Consider the following 17517-nt stretch of genomic DNA (forward strand, 5'->3'; position numbering starts at 1 on the left):
GATCTTATGGTCATGAGTTTGAGTCCCACACGGGGTGTAGAAATTAAGAAAAACAAAAAAATAATAAGCTCTAAGAAACCAGGTTTCTAATCTCTCTTCCTCGCTGCCCTAATCACAGTGCCTTGCAGGTTCTTTACCTGTAGTAAGTACACAGTCAGTATTTACAGAATGAGGGGTGCCTGGTTGGCTCATTCTATTATGGTCTGACTTGATTTTGGCCAAGATCATAATCTCAGGGTCATGTGATTGAGTCCCAAGTTGGGCTTTGAGCTGGGTGTGGAGCCTGCATAAGATTCTCTCACTCCTCCCCATTAAAAAAATAGAGACAGAGAGAGAAAGAGCAAGAATTTGGGGTAGGGTAGTCTTGAGTTTATGGAATGTTAGACTTCTCTATAAAAATCTGGTCTGGGACCTTTTCATTATTTGCAGATGTCTCATCTGTTAGTTTTATTATAGTTAATGTATTTTTTTCCATTGCAGATATTTTCTTTTTTTTTTTTTAATCAGTATTTCCTTCAGCATGTGGTCAGTGAAAGTCGATAAATTCAGATTAATCATTTTGAGGAGTTGATTTTAGATTCTGTATAAACACAATTTTATGTAATTCATTCTAGCAACATAGCAGTTAAATCTTCTAACCACTCTTAAAGGAAAGGGAAAGGGGACACTTGGGTACCTCAGTTGAGTGTACAACTCTTGATTTCAGCTCAGGCGATGATCTCAAAGTTGTGAGATCAAGCCGCTACATCAGGCTCTATACTGAGCATGGACCCTACTGAAGATTTTCTCTCTTCTATCCCTCTGCCCCCCTCCCCACTTGCTCTCTTACACTCTCTTTCTCCAAAAAAAAAAAAAAAAAAAAAAAAAAGGAGAAAGAAGGGATGAGACAATGGAAGGAGATTTATTGCCTAAATATCTTATATGATAAAGACCAGTTCAGGCAGCTTTAAGAGAGTAATTTTTTTAAGATCACAACACTTGAGGTTTATAGACACTTCTACCTTAATTGACAGAGAATCTTAACCAGATCTGTGAAGCTATGTTAACACTGGAGCCCTGAAAATTTATTCAGTGTGTTTTATTTCTCTAGTAATCTTTTTGTCTTTAAAGATTATCAACAAAATAAGAAAATAATAGGAAATCTGCTCCCTAAACCAAAAGTTCACAGAATACATCTTGAGGGGAGTTGTAAGTACTGTAGTAACTAAGAGCTAGTTAGATTTCTTTTGAATGTTGTCATGATTATTCTTATTAGATAACCTACTAAAAATTCAGAATTAGGATGTGGTATGGTTTAAGTTCTGCCTTCCATCATCACTCAGCTATGTAATTTTCTTTTAAACTTACATATCATGTATATATCTATCCTTACTTACACATAAAAAATACTAATACGAAATGACATCACAGTTTTTTATACTTTTTTAAACTTTTTTATTGAAGTATAGTTGACATACAGTGTTACATTAGTTTTTAGATCTACAAGAAAGTGACTGGACAATTCTTTACTCATTGCTCAACATGATAAGTGTAATTATCATCTGTCACCATTAAACATTATTACAGTATTATTGATTATGTTCCTTATGCTATACTTTTCATTCCGATGACTTATTTTTTAAGAAGCTTGTACTTAGGTATTTTACTACTTAGTCTAAATATTATTCTAAGGATGGTTTGATAAATACAGAAATTACTTTATTGAAAGCAGATTTAAACATTTTTTCTTTTCTTTTCTTTTTTCTTTTTTTTAAGATTTTATTTTATTTTTTTGACAGACAGAGATCACAAGTAGTGAGAGAACAGGCAGAGAGAGAGAGGGAGGAAGCAGGCTCCCCACTGAGCAGAGAGCCTGATGCAGGGCTTGATCCCAGGACCTTGGGATCATGACCTGAGTCAAAGGCAGAGGCTTTAACCCACTGAGCCACCCAGGTGCCCCTAAACGTTTTTTCTTTTGGCAACTTTGGCATGTATGTGCTTTTGGTGTCAGGAAATTCCTCATTATTGCTTTAGAACTTAATTTGGGGGATTGATTATGTTTTTCTTGGATCATTAAAAAGTAGTGGAAACCTATTAAGATTTTAATGCAATTGATAAAACCAGTAAGTTATTTTTAAGTTCAGAAAAAAATATAGCTACAGTAGAGCATATGGCATATTGAAAAGGAAATAAGATATAAAATTCCTATTGAAATTGTTTTATTTTCAGATATTAAATGGTTTTGAGTTTAGTACATGTCATTTAAATTTAAATATTTTCTTGAAATTTAGGAAGACAGAAACAGAGAGAACTACCAAAAAGTTAGAAGACATACTATTGCCAGCCATATTGTTAAGTTCCTAGACAGATAATTATTTACAGTAGCAAGTATGGCTGTCAGATGGACATGCAAATTATAAAACTCCTGTAATACAAAAACTGTTCAGTAAGCAGTAGTAAAAGGACCTATAAGTACAACAAAAGCATTTAGTAGTAACCTTAATAAGATGTCTTGGACCTTTTTTAAGGTTTTGCTGTTGGGTTTCTTTTTTTGTTATGTTTTGTATATACAACTATCTTATTTTAAATTAATTTAGAGCCTAAACACAATCCCTGCTTAGCAGAATGATGCACAGTTCACCTATGAAAATAAATGAGTAAGGATAGCTAAGAAAAAATATAATATTTTTCTTATCAAATAATAAAATGTATTATAAAACTATACATTTAAGTCATTCTAATATGAGTTAAAAAAAAATATATATATATATATGTGTGTATATATATATATATATATGAAAAAATTTAGTCCAGAAATACTGGAGAGAGGAATGACTTCTTAATAAAAAGTACAGTAAATTGATTGTTACTCATTTGGGGAAGGGTACAAAGTACTATTGAATATCATTGGTTAGATTAGGTCAGTTATTTCATGGCTAAAATCAGTGATCATATTTTATTTAATACATGATCTGACTGACCCATGGTATAGTAGGAGTCTAGACGCATAAATTCTGGTTCTAATTTAACTGTTAAGAGTGTCTGTCCTTGGATAAATTACTCTATCTTCCCAGTGGGTTTTTTTTTTTTTTTCCTAGCTAGAAATTGAAACAACTAGATGAGCAGAGTTCTTAAAAATAATCTTTTTTATGAGTATATCTACATTCAGGATAGTAATTAATAAAATCTTTAAAAGTAGAACAGTTCATATTTAACAAAGATTTCCCTCTTAAATGAATGTTATCTTTCCTGAAACCAGATTAATGTCCTTTAAAATATTTTCTTTCAAAGGGATTTTTAGCTAATCAGATGAGAGCTGAAAACTTGAAGGATGCATCTGTTTTACCTGATTTGTGCCTGAGTCACGCAAATCAGTTGATGATTATGTTGCAAAATCATAGAAAACTGTTGGATATTAAACAGAAATGTACCACTGCCAAACAGGAACTAGCAAATAACCTACATGTCCGACTGAAGTAAGTGATTCTCTTACATCTAATTTTGGATGTTTCAAAGTGATTTTTTAAAATTTCTGCCAAGTAATGGAGTACTTTTTATTGTTATATTGAAATACTTGATTGGTTGATTAACTTGGGATTAGATTATTTTTATGGAGCTTTGTGTCTCAATTTCATTCTGTAGGTGGTGTTGCTTTGTAATGCTTCATGCTGATCAAGATGGAGAGAAATTGCAAGCTTTGCTCCGCCTTGTAATAGAACTGTTAGAAAGAGTCAAAATTGTTGAAGCTCTTAGTACAGTTCCTCAGATGTACTGCATAGCTGTTGTTGAGGTTGTAAGGAGAAAAATGTTCATAAAACACTACAGGGAGGTATGCAAGTTGAATTCTCTTTTCATTGTGTATGAGCCTTAATGAGTTGGTGTATGATTATTAACGTAAGCTTTCCTTCTCTTAGTGGGCTGGTGCTTTAGTCAAAGATGGAAAGCGATTATATGAAGCTGAAAAGTCAAAAAGGGAATCCTTTGGGAAATTATTTAGTAAGTGTTCTTTACTAATTTATTTTTAATGAAAAATGCTATTTTGTCAATATGAATGTTGTTATATAGAATCTATGTGATTTAAGTTACCATTGAAATTTGGAGAAATATTCTTTTTAAGGTCTGTAAAGTTGAATCCATTGTTAAAACTTAAATATGAAGAATTGTTAATTTGTTTTTCAAAAACCAGAAATTTTTTTTCCTCTGAAATATAAAGTTATAAAATTATCATATTGTTAACTTTTTTACACAGGGAAGTCATTTTTAAGAAATCGTCTGTTTAGGGGATTGGACTCCTGGCCCCCGTCCTTTTGTGTATGTATTAATTTTCTAACTATGACTAAATTTTGTACGTATTCAAACCTTATTTCAGAAGTAGAGATATTTTCAGAAACATAGAGTCTTCTTTTATAACATAAAAATGTTTTTGGTTTTAAAAGCCATTTGTCATGAAACTTTATTAAAATATATTCATAGTTTTTGATGAAGAGTTTTCATAACACAAGAGGATAAGACATATTACATTGTTAAGATATTGTTTGGTAGGAGTAGATTGTCTTATTATTTTGTCTTTCTCATTTGCCCTCCTCTCATTCTCTTTATCTTTTCCCTTCCCTCATTCTCTCCCCATCCCTGCACTTTCTTTTCCTTTTATCCTCTCCTCTTTTCATTCTCTTCACCACCACCACCACCCTCATTTTATTCTTGTGTTTACTAATCAGAATAAGGTGACTCTTCAGGTGGCCTTCACTGAAATCCTGAAAAATAAATGTGTTTTTAAACCAGGATTACTGGGGACCACTCATTTTATTTCATGAGAAACATTGATTCCATGGGTCAGAGAAGTTTGGGAAATGCTGTAGGCTTTTTGTTTCTTTTCTCTTCAGATGCAGTGCTTAGCTATTAAATGTGTTTCTGTACTGCAGGATTTTTAGGCCTTAAATGTATGAATCTTTTAATATCTAAAAATGAGTGATGTAATAGGGTGTCCCACACTCATATATCTAGGACCCCCATTTAATGAAGAGCATCTTGACATCTCTAAATCTGCTTAGGTAGTGATTGAAATGATTAGAGTCACATTTCTTGGCAATATTATAAAGAAATGGTAGGACTTACCAGGTAGTTTTTTTTTTTTAAGAAACTGAAATTTACTAAGAGTTTTTTATTTTGGAAAATAATGGAAAGATCAAGTAAAAGGCAAGGAAGGACATGTTACATAGGAAAAAACTTTTTACCATATTAAAACACCAAGGCATCCTAATAAATGATAGGAATAGTCATAGAGCTAAGGCCAGAGAGATCTTCATGGTCTTGTTATAAGTTAAAGAAAAATTTGGGAACGCCTATATGCTGGTGAAACAAATGGGTTTCTTTGATGTTGACAGGATACTACCCTATTTTTTTTTTATTTTTTTTTATTTTTTATTTTTTATTTTTTTAAAGATTTTATTTATTTGACAGAGAGAGATCACAAGTAGGCAGAGAGGCAGGCAGAGAGAGGGGGAAGCAGGCTCCTTGCTGAGCAGAGAGCCGGAAGCGGGACTCGATCCCAGGACTCTGAGATCATGACCTGAGCGGAAGGCAGAGCTTAACCCACTGAGCCACCCAGGTGCCCCACTACCCCATTTTTTAAAAGCTGACGAGAAAGGGAGGAACAGCCACAGTACTTGGATCACCAACAGCTATGATCCCCAGTCATTTAAAACTCAGAAAAATAGTATACCGTGTTGGTCATTGAATAGTTCATTTTTATTTTATCCTATTTCTTAAATGTCAGTAGATTTGTAGCATTTTTGCTTCTTTGTTAATATTGAAATTAATCATAGTAAAAATTTATAAATTTGTACTGTATATTTTTGGGGTTTTGTTTTGTTTCGTTTTTTTGTACAGACACAGAAGCCTCGAAAGTTTGACTGTGAACTTCCAGATATTTCATTAAAAGATTTACAGTTTCTTCAATCATTTTGTCCTTCAGAAGTTCAGCCACTCCTCAGGTAAATATCATTAGCATTTTTAACCTTAGTACACTTGATCTTAGCCAGAAGGCTGAGAAAGATTATTTTTAACTTTAGTTATCATTTTAAAATACTTTAATTATTTTGGAGCTGTGGAAAGTAGCACTGATAGTCTCAGGAGATGCCGTAATATAGAAATATTTTATGATAGACTGATATGCTGCTTTAAGAAGTTTCTAGGGAATATGCAAATGATCAGAAAATGAAGATAAAGGAAATTAGTGCCTTACATGTAATTAATTTTTTTCTAGTAATTATTCTCACTTTGTGTATAGCGTGGGAGATGTCTGATTCATCACTTCAGTGATTATGTCTTAGGTCTAAGCTATTTTTCTGGTGTTGATTAAAAGGGGATGATGGTACTGTTTTGGGGGGGGTTGTTTTTGTTTTTGTTTTTACATAGATGGAAATATTTGGTTGTAGGCATCCATCTTTTCATTGTGGAATCACAAATCTAATTATATTGTTTTCTGTTCCAGGGTCCCCTTACTTTGTGACTTTGAACCTCTACACCAGCATGTACTTGCTCTACATAATTTGGTAAAAGCAGCACAAAGTTTGGATGAAATGTCACAGACCATTACAGATCTATTGAGTGAACAAAAGGCAAATTAAGTTCTTTCAAATGATTTGTTTCATTAGCGTAAAATATTTGTTGCTACAGCTCTTTAAGCCTATCCCCTCTCTTTTCCAGGCATCCATGAGTCAGACGTCCCCACAGTCGGCTTCGTCACCAAGGATAGAAAGTGCAACAGGAATTGCAACTACTACCTCACCAAGAACTCCTCCTCCACTCACTGTTCAGGATCCCTTATGTCCTGCAGTATGTCCCTTAGAAGAATTATCTCCAGATAGCATTGATGCACATACATTTGATTTTGAAACTATCCCCCATCCAAACATAGAACAGACTATTCACCAAGTTTCATTAGATTTGGATTCATTAGCAGAAAGCCCTGAATCAGATTTTATGTCTGCCGTAAATGAGTTTGTAATAGAAGAAAATTTGTCATCTCCTAATCCTATAAGTGATCCACAGAGTCCAGAAATGATGGTGGAATCACTTTATTCATCTGTTATCAATGCGATAGACAGTAGAAGGATGCAGGATACAAATGTATGTGGTAAAGAGGATATAGGAGATCATGCTTCTCTAAATGTCCAGTTGGAAAAGTGTCGAGTTGTTGCCCAAGACTCACACTTCAGTATACAAACCATCAAGGAAGACCTTTGCCACTTCAGAACATTTGTACAGAAAGAACAGTGTGACTTCTCAAATTCTTTAAAATGTACAGCACTAGAAATAAGAAACATTATTGAAAAAGTAAAATATTCTTTGGAAATAACACTAAATGAAAAACATCAAAGAGAGCTGCAGTCTTTAAAAAGTGAATACGAAGGCAAGCTTGATGCACTTATGAAAGAAAGTGAAGAAAATGAAAACAAAATTAAAAAGCTTAAAGGAGACTTGGTATGCCTTGAGGAGGTTTTACAAAATAAAGATAATGAATTTGCTTTGGTTAAACATGAAAAAGAAGCTGTTATCTGCTTGCAAAATGAAAAGGATCAGAAGTTGTTAGAGATGGAAAATACAATGCACACTCAAAATTGTGAAATTAATGAACTGAAACAGTCACGAGAGATAGTGTTAGAAGAATTAAAGAAGCTCCATGTTGAAAATAATGAGAAGATGCAGTTGTTGCGGACAGAACTTCAGTGTTTAGAGCAAAGTCATCTAAAGGAGTTAGAGGACACTCTGCGTGTCAGGCACACTCAGGAATTTGAGAAAGTTATGGCAGACCATAAAGTGTCTTTGGAGAAACTAAAAAAGGAAAATCAGCAACGAATCGATCAGATACAAGAGTCTCATGCCACAGTTATCCAGGAGAAAGAACAACAGCTACAGGAATTAAAACTGAAGGTTTCAGATTTGTCTGACATGAGATGTAAGTTAGAGGTTGAACTTGCATTGAAGGAAGCAGAAACTGATGAAATAAAAATTTTGCTGGAAGAATGCAGAACCCAGCAGAAGGAGACCTTAAAATCTCTCCTTGAACAAGAGACAGAAAATTTGAGAACAGAGATAAGTAAACTAAACCAAAGGATTCAGGATAATAATGAAAACTATCAGGTGGGCTTGGCAGAGCTAAGAACTTTAATGACAATTGAAAAAGATCAGTGCATTTCAGAGTTAATTAGTAGACATGAAGAAGAATCTGATATGCTTAAAGCTGAATTAAACAAAGTAACATCATTGAATCACCAAGCATTTGAAATAGAAAAAAACCTGAAAGGAGAAATAGCTGAACTGCAGAGTAAATTGGACGCAGAATTGAGTGCTCTTGAAAAACAAAAAGATGAAAAACTCACCCAACAGGAAGAGAAGTATGAAGCCATTATTCAGAAACTTGAGAAAGACAAAGAGAATCTTGTCATGAGCCAGGAACAAGACAGAGAACAGTTAATTCAGAAGCTTAATTGTGAAAAAGAAGAAGCTATTCACACTGCCCTAAAAGAGTTTAAATTGGAGAGAGATGCTGTTGAGAAAGAGTTACTAGAAAAAGTTAAACATCTTGAGAATCAAATAGCAAAGAGGTAAGGATTGCTTTAAAATTTAAAATTAAAATATTGGTGATTCAAATTTTAATTATTTATATAATCACAGTACCTTGATTTACTTCCTTATCGTAGGTCAATATAGTAATTGAGATATTTTTATAAACTACAATCTTTTACTTTATATTCATTGCTTCTTGTAAACATTTAAAAAATAATAGACTGCATAAGCTCATTAGTGGCTTTTAAAAATGGCTGAGAATCTTGGATTTTCAGAGAAATTATTTTTTGAAAATTTCATATGTTTTGGGCTTCTTTCTTTTTAATTCATTAATTTTCCTTTTTTGGTTTGATGTTTTAACCTAATTTTTTCTGTTGAAAATTACTCTTTACCATTCCTTTTAAATAGCATATGTGTGAAAGATAATAGTTTCATCTGAGTAGTGCTCACTTATTAAAGAGTAAATTCCAAATTGACTAAGTGTTTCTTCACTGTTAGTCCCTTGATATTACAATTTTGGTCATTTCCTCTGTGGTTCAAAAGATAATGTCTTTAAATTCCAGGTTTTATACAGTGATGGTTTTTTGTTTTTTGTTTTTTGGGGTTTTTTTTTTTTTGCATTTTTAATATTGTGACTGTTATTACTACCTTTTGATCAGTATTTCTGCTCTTTAAACTTCATTGATGGGCTATATGGCCTAATGACTAACTTCTAGACCATTATCAATTAGTTCTGTCATTAATTCTTCTCAGTGAATATATTTGTAGGTTTGAATACCTTATATACTTTAACCTATTTCTTGCCTCATCACTTTTATAATATCTTGTGATATACTCTGCTGTGTACTTTTCATATACTGGCATTCAGTTAAACCTCCCACTCTGTTTTGAAAGCAAGAACTCTTCATGTATTCTGGGCAGATTGGAGGGTTTAATACAAATGTTTAGAGAGCTGGGGGAGCTAAGATCAAGGGAATGACTGCTGAAAATCAGGAAAGCTCTGGGTGAAATATCAGGAAAATAGATGCTGAAGTACCCATCAAAGATGAGAGTTATTCATGGCTCACTGGAAAATTGCTGTAGCAACCAAGAATCTCTTCAGAGCCCCAGTAATGTGGCTCAGTCTGCAACACAAAAGGGTAGTTCTCAGTTACTTGACAGGAAGCTCCTCTGAAATTTCATCAGGGTGCACCAAGCTTTCGTGCTCTCCAATCTTGTACATATTCTTTTTACTGGCAAACTTGCAGTTACAAGGGGATTCTGGGAAATACACATTTCTGCAGTACAGTACAGATGAGACTCTAGAAGAGGGATGAGAGTGATGGATGGATGGATGATGACAGTCCAGTACTGTATATACCCCATTTCCAACCCAAGGGTCCTTCTTTTTTCATTTACCCATACTGAACTTCCAAATAAAGACACTTAAAATGTCATTCTTTTGGACATGATTCAGCTTGTGTCTTTCATATCTCCTCAGTCTCACCTCTTCCAAAGGAGTTATTCTTCCAAATAACTTATGTCATTGCAGCCATCCTAGAACTCTGTTCATTTTTCTTTCTGTACAGCCACAGTCTCTGTTTGATATTCTGTAGGTTAAATACTGAAATACAGGTTTAATTACAATTGTCACAATACTTACTACAATATTGAGATACCAAGAGAAGGTATAAGGTTAAAAAAAGAAATTCATCCTTATGTATAGATCTAATCGTGGTAGTCTTTATTTCTATAACTAGTCTCATAACCCTAGTAGGTATTTACAGCTTCCTTCTATTTTATTACCTTAGACATTACCTCAGTTGACTTTACTTGACCAGAAGAGACTGCCAATAATGATTCCTCCTGTAATACAGTCACTGTAGTTTCTCATTTGATTGTTTATCAGTGGACATGGAAGTGCCAGGAGATACCCTAGAAAAGCTTCTGACTTCCAGGCATATTCCTCTGCCTTACTGTTTAGGGACAACTGTTTCTCATTGATAATTAAGTTAAATATCAATATATAACTGCAGCTTCCTTCTTTTTGTGTTGATTCAGTGCTGTGATGAGCTTTATGTATCCCTGTGGTAGCTTAAGCTTCCAGGTGAGTGGGACCCTGGTGGTATCTCCTGGTAAAGGAATTCTTCTTGGAGAAACCAAACTGGCACAATCCAAAGTTGTAGGGATGAGAAGCAAAATTTTTGCTGTTGGCTTATTGGAATAATAGTTATTACAATTTTTTTTTCTTGAATTAAATCTTTATTTAAATTCTAGTTAGTTTAACATATGTGTTATTCCAGTTTTTATCATTGGTTCTCCAACCTATATATTCTAACTGTGGGATAATTAGTTTCACATAGTAATAATCTGATTCAGGGTATGTTCTGCATTCTCTGCTCTAGCCATTCAAAATGACAGGGTACCTGAGTGGCTCATTCGGTTAAGGTCTAACTCTTGATCTCAGCTCAGGTCTTGATCTCAGGATCATGAGTTCAAGCCCTGCATTGGGCTCTACAGTGGGTAGGGAACCCATCTGGTACTGTAATGAATTTTTAATGTTTTGATCCACAGTTTTATCAAACTGGCTGTTTAGTGATTGGCATTTGTTTTAAGATAAGTGATTTCCATGGGTTTGTAGCTATAGCTACATATGTTTCACTGTACAATGTAATTCCATGTTTAGAAGCAATTCTAGTAGAATATCATAGCAGTGAATAAGCCTTTTTTGTATGTTCAGGAATGGTAATTTTTGCAGAAATACTATGGGCATGGAAAGCAATTCTATATGGAGAATAATAGACTGTTAATTGTGAAGATAGATTACTGTTCTCTTTGATAGAAGCAGTCCAGTGTAATCAGCATGCCACCAGGTAGCTGGCCGGTTTCCCAGAGGAGCACTACAATATCAGGGGGCTCAACTGCTAGTTACTAAATACATAGAAGTTCATATTGCTGAGCCTATATGTAACCTCACTTCCTGCCTGTACGGACAGTTGTTCGTCAGCCTTTTGACTAGGACTGATTGATAATCTAGAATGTTCAGGTTGCCCATCTGATTATTAAGAGGTTCCTCACAGTCAGACATAATATATTTAGAGAACTTACATATCCTGTACATTTCAAGAGGCTGGTCCTTATTTCTTTTCCAGAAATCTTCCCACCAGATTTCAATCTAGTTTCTTTAAAGTCTCTCACTATCCACCCAAAGGCTGGCCAGTCTCCATGAATCACTGCAAATCTTTGCCTCTGACCATTTGTCCTCTTTAGTAACTTTAGGTACACTGCTTAACATATTGCCAGTGAGAAGATTCCCCTTCACTACTATTCTTTAGAACCATTTCTCAGTGGGGCTCTAATACCTCAACTATACTTTTGAATAGTGTCAGTATATTTTACAGAATCATGATAAAACCAAGCCTGCCAGGTTTTTTTTTTTTTTTTCACTCCGTCAATGTCAGAATTGTGGTGGAGAGAAAGGAGGCAGTGTAGCAGGAGAAGGCCCCTTGGGAACCTGAAACCTCTTGATCTGTTTATGCCATACTTGTGCCATAATTTGTTTGATCTCATGTATGCCATATCTAACTTGTGATAGTATATTGCCGTGTATACCCAATTTTATGGTTTCATGACCTAGACAGCATTACCTGATGATGGGAAGCTCAGGACACAGTACCTTGGGAGAACATGGAGTCTTTCAGTCTCTGCGGACCCAGAGGCAAGCTACTTTACAACAGAAAAATAGTTATGGGGGCGCCTGGTGGCTCAGTGGGTTAAGCCTCTGCCTTTGGCTCAGGTCATGATCTCAGGGTTCTGGGATAGAGCCCCACATCAGGTTCTCTGCTCGGCAGGTAGCCTGCTTCCCCCCCTCTCTCTGCCTGCCTCTCTGCCTACTTGTGATCTCTCTGTCGAATAAATAAAATCTTAAAAAAAAAAAAAAGAAAAATTAGTTATGCACTTCAAAATTGTAAGGGTCTCAACTGTGATTCTCCTATATGACTTGTCAAAAGTTCTATACGTTATTAATTTCCGCTACAGACACTTCAAACATCTTCTGGGAGATGTGGGTCAAAGGGCAAAGCAACTTGCATGTTGCCCTGGACCTTACACAGAATAGGGAATTATTTCATTAATGAGTCTGAGCAGCACACCCAGTTGTACTGTACATTTTGCCTCCAAAATTCAGAGATGATCACCTACAATGTAGTTAGTCCCTTCACCTTAGAGGGGACATCTCATATGATTGGACCACTGAATACTAAGAAATTTCACTGTACTGACAAGCTCCTGAATTGTCATGGTCATTATTGCTCATCCTCTGGCACTCCTTTGTCGTCACCTGGTAGCTGAGGTAGTTGCTACTTCCTATTTACTCGGCCTAAGGAGCATAAATGCCATAAATGTATTGGATTAATATGATATCTTTTCCCCGCCTCCTCTCAGATTAGTATTGATATTTTGAGGAATAGCATGAAGACCAGTATCCCTGCCAACTAGATTTTTCTTAATTTGTATTTATTTTTTTAATTTCTTTTCAGTGTTCCGAAATTCATTGTTTATGCACCACACCCAGTGCTCCATGCAATACGTGCCCTCCATAACACCCCCAACCAGGCTCACCCAACCTCCTCCCCCCTCCAAAACCCTCAGATTATTTTTCAGAGTCCACAGTCTCTCATGGTTTGTCTACCCCTCCAATTTCCCCCAACTCCCTTCTCCTCTCCAGCTCCCCATGTCCTCTGTGTTATTCCTTATGCTCCACAAATAAGCGAAACCATAATTGACTCTCTCTGCTTGATTTATTTCACTCAGCATAATCTTTTGTTGATACAAAAGTTGGATATTCATCCTTTCTGATGAATATATGTATATATGGACCACATCTTCTTTATCCATTCGTCCGTTGAAGGGCATCTTGGTTCTTTCCACAGTTTGGAGACTGGCCATTGCTGCTATGAACATTGGGGTACAGATGGTCCTTTTCACTACCTCTGTATCTTTGGGGTAAATACTCAATAATGCAATTGCAGGGTCATGGGGAAGCTCTATTTTTACTTTCTTAAGGAATCTCCACACTGTTTTCCAAAGTGGCTACACTAACTTGCATTCCCACCAACAGTGTACAAGGATTCCCTTTTCTCCACATCCTCTCCAACACATTTCATTTACGGTCTTGTTAATTTTGGCCATTCTAACTGGTATAAGGTGGTTTTGATTTGAATCTCCCTGATGGCCAGTGATGATGAACATTTTTTCATGTGTCTGTCAGCCGTTTGTATGTCCTCATTAGAGAAGTATCTGTTCATGTCTTCTGCCCATTTTTTGACATGATTATCTGTTTTGTGTGCATTGAATACTGGATTTTTTTTTTTAAAGATTTTATTTATTTATTTGACAGAGAGAAATCACAAGTACACTGAGAGGCAGGCAGAGAGAGAGAGAGGGAAGCAGGCTCCCTGCTGAGCAGAGAGCCCGATGCGGGACTCGATCCCAGGACCCTGAGATCATGACCTGAGCCGAAGGCAGCGACCTAACCCACTGAGCCACCCAGGCCCCCTGAATACTGGATTTTAACAGAGAACTAGAGAACTGGTATAATCCAGAGATAAGACATTGGAAGTGTGTTGCTGTTGTTGTAGGTAGAATCTAACTGCTGCTTATGGTCTATACTACTAGAGGTTGCAAACTGCCCTGTGGGAATCCAGCTTATCACTTGTTTTTGTAAATACAGCTCTATTGGAATATACACAGATGCCCGTTCCTTTACCTATTTATTACCTGTGGTTGCTTTTGGAAGAGTTGAGTAGGTATGACAGATGATCTCACTAAAATGTTTACTTTTTCCCTTTAGAAAAAGTTTGTCAGCCTCTAGTATGTATTATGAAGAGGGAAGAAATCACTAAGTCACTAGCTCCATGTCAGGCAGTAATGGCCTTGTTGATTTACTCCAGCAGAGGGGTCATATGTGAAATAAGTTTCCTTGGAGTCACTACCTGATTAAATTTATGAGGATCCATTGCTTATTGTTGTATATTTTCTATAGGACACATAGTTAAGTTGAATAAGAACATTATAAAAATTGCCCTTACATCCTGTGAAATGAGAGACTGTTTTAGAGATTTTACTTGGCTTTTTTATCATAATAGTTCCTTAGTTCCATGAGTAAGGGAACCAACAAGGAGTCTCCAACAATAACTTTTATGTATATCCCACTGGATTCTGGATGTAAAGATGTATTTTATCAATTGTCCATGATAAAGGACCCACTGAACCCAAACCCCATTTATCACTTGGCTATCAGTAATCTCCTGATGGACCACAGTGGTATCAGAACCCCCTCAGAGCCAGTATTCTTTTGTCCCCCAAATGTTGGTTAACTACTTTACCAGAATACACACTAAGCCTGAGATGTGGACACAGGTCCCTATGCTAAAGACTATGGAGACAACATTATAAAACTTTGGCATTGTAGTTGATGACTGACTCAGATGTTGGGGTTAGGTGAGGGGTGATGAAGAGTTTCTTAAAAAAAAATTTTTAAAGTTTTAATAATCCTTTGTCATCCCTCTTTTGTGGCCCTGTGGATAGCCAGTGCCAAAGATTTTTCTGGGTCAGACCTGATTGCTGCTCTGGCTCTGCTGCTTGTAATAGTACTGCATCATATCTCTGGTTAAGTGCCACTAATGGGCCTCTACCACTCCAGAATACTGTATTCTCATTATAAATTCATTGAATTTCAGTGATTTTTCTCTCCCTCTGCTATCCCTGTCCTGCAGAGTACTACAGAGAAGCTTTTTTAAAAATCAACATATAATGTATTATTTGTTTCAGAGGCACAGGTCTGTAATTCATCAGTCTTACACAGTACACTGCACTCACCACAGCACATACCCTCCCTGATGTCCATCACCCAGCCACCCCATCCTCCCCACCCCTCTACACTCCAGCCACCCTCAGTTTGTTTCTTGAGATGAAGAATCTGTTAGGCTTTGTCTCCCTCTCGCCAACTTCTATCATTTTGTATTTCCCTCTTACTTACATGTAATTGGAAAAGAGGAATATTTGAATAACTTTCAGATACTTGTGGACATTTCCTTGATACTAAGTCAAAGTCCAATAAACAATTATTTCTTTTTTAATTGTTTTTAATTTTTTTATTAACATATAATGTCTTATTAGTCCCAAGGGTACAGGTCTGTGAATCGCCAGGTTTACACATTTCACAGCACTCACCATAGCACATACCTTCCCCAGTGTCCGTAACCCCACCACCCTCTTCCTACCCCTCTCCCCACGGCACCTCTCAGTTTGTTTTGTGAGTTTAAGAGTCTCTTATGGTTTGTCTGCCTCCCAATCCCATCTTGTTTCATTTATTCTTTTCCTACTCCCTAAACCCCCTACATTGCATCTCCACTTCTTCATATCAGTGAGATCATATGATAGTTGTCTTTCTCCACTTGCCTTATTTCACTAAGCATAATGCCCTTTAGTTCCATCCACGTTGTCGCAAATAGCAAGATTTGATTTCTTTTGATGGCTGCATAGTGTTCCATTGTGTATATATATACCACCTCTTCCTTATCAATTCATCTCTTGATGGACATCTAGGTTCTTTCCATAGTTTGGCTATTGTGGACATTGCTGCTATAAACATTCAGGTGCATGTGCCCCTTCAGATCACTACATTTGTATCTTTAGGGTACATACCCAGTAGTGCAATTGCTGTGTCATAGGATAACACTCTTTTCAACTTTTTGAGGAACCCCCATGCTGTTTTCCAGAGTGGTTGCACCAGCTTGCATTCTCACCAACAGTGTAGTAGTTCCCCTTTCTCTACATCCTCACCAGCATCTGTCATTTCCTGACTTGTTAATTTTAGCCATTCTGACTGGTGTGAGGTGGTATCTCATTGTGGTTTTGATTTGTATTTCCCTGATGCCAAGTGATGCAGAGCACGTTTTCTTGTGTCTGTTGGCCGTCTGGATGTCTTCTTTGCAGAAGTGTCTGTTCATGTCCTCTGCCCATTTCTTGATTGGATTATTTGTTCTTTAGGTGTTGAGTTTGAGAAGTTCTTTCTAGATTTTGGATATTAGCCCTTTACCTGATTTATTGTTTGCAAATATCTTCTCCCATTCTGTCAATTGTCCTTTGGTTTTGTTAACTGTTTATTTTGCAGCGCAAAAGCTTTTGATCTTGACAAAGTTCCAATAGTTCATTTTTGTCCTTGATTCCCTTGCCTTTGGTGATGTTCCTAGGAAGAAGTTGCTGCGGCTGAGATCGAAGAGGTTGCTGCCTGTGATCTCCTCAGAGATTTTGATGGATTCCTTTTTCACATTGCGGTCCATCCATTTTGAGTCTGTTTTCGTGTGTGGTGTAAGAAAATGGTCCAGTTTCATTTTTCTGTATGTGACTGTCCAATTTTCCCAACACCATTTGTTGAAGAGACTGTCTTTTTTCCATTAGACATTCTTTCCTGCATTATCTAAGATGAGTTGACCATAGAGTTGAGGGTCTATTTCTGGGCTCTCTATTCTGTTCCATTGATCTATGTGTCTGTTTTTCTGACAGCCATACTGTCTTGATGATGACAGCTTTGGAATAGAGCTTGAAGTCTGGAATTGTGATGCCAACAACTTTGACTTTCTTTTTCAATATTCCTCTGGCTATTCAAGGTCTTTTATGGTTCCATATAAATTTTAGGATTATTTGTTCCATTTCTTTGGAAAAAATGGATGGGATTTTGATAGGGATTGCATTAAATGTGTAGATAGCTTTAGGAAGCATAGACATTTTCACAATATTTGTTCTTCAAATCCACGAACATGGATCATTTTTCCATTTCTTTGTGTCTTCCCCAACTTATTTCATGAGTACTTTATAGTTTTCTGAGTACAGAGTCTTTGTCTCTTTGGTTAGGTTTATTCCTAGGTGTCTCATGGTTTTGGGTGCAATTGTAAATGGGATCGACTCCTTAATTTCTCTTTCATC

At 36.1% G+C, this 17517-nt stretch overlaps 1 protein-coding gene across 7 annotated transcripts in view; it reads left to right on the forward strand.

The window, feature by feature from the left end:
- RB1CC1 (RB1 inducible coiled-coil 1) overlaps nucleotides 1-17517 on the forward strand; it is a 101424-nt gene that overhangs the window by 42417 nt on the left and 41490 nt on the right. For all 7 annotated transcript variants that reach the window (XM_082720094.1, XM_082720096.1, XM_082720098.1 and 4 more), the window contains 7 exons: nucleotides 3271-3455; nucleotides 3622-3808; nucleotides 3894-3975; nucleotides 4229-4290; nucleotides 5869-5972; nucleotides 6473-6599; nucleotides 6688-8588. In XM_082720094.1, the coding sequence (XP_082576220.1) occupies nucleotides 3271-3455; nucleotides 3622-3808; nucleotides 3894-3975; nucleotides 4229-4290; nucleotides 5869-5972; nucleotides 6473-6599; nucleotides 6688-8588 (2648 nt within the window). The remainder of the gene's footprint in view (nucleotides 1-3270; nucleotides 3456-3621; nucleotides 3809-3893; nucleotides 3976-4228; nucleotides 4291-5868; nucleotides 5973-6472; nucleotides 6600-6687; nucleotides 8589-17517) is intronic.

The sequence above is a fragment of the Mustela nivalis genome (assembly GCF_964662115.1).
Source record: "Mustela nivalis genome assembly, chromosome: 2".
NCBI classification, from domain to species: domain Eukaryota; kingdom Metazoa; phylum Chordata; class Mammalia; order Carnivora; family Mustelidae; genus Mustela; species Mustela nivalis.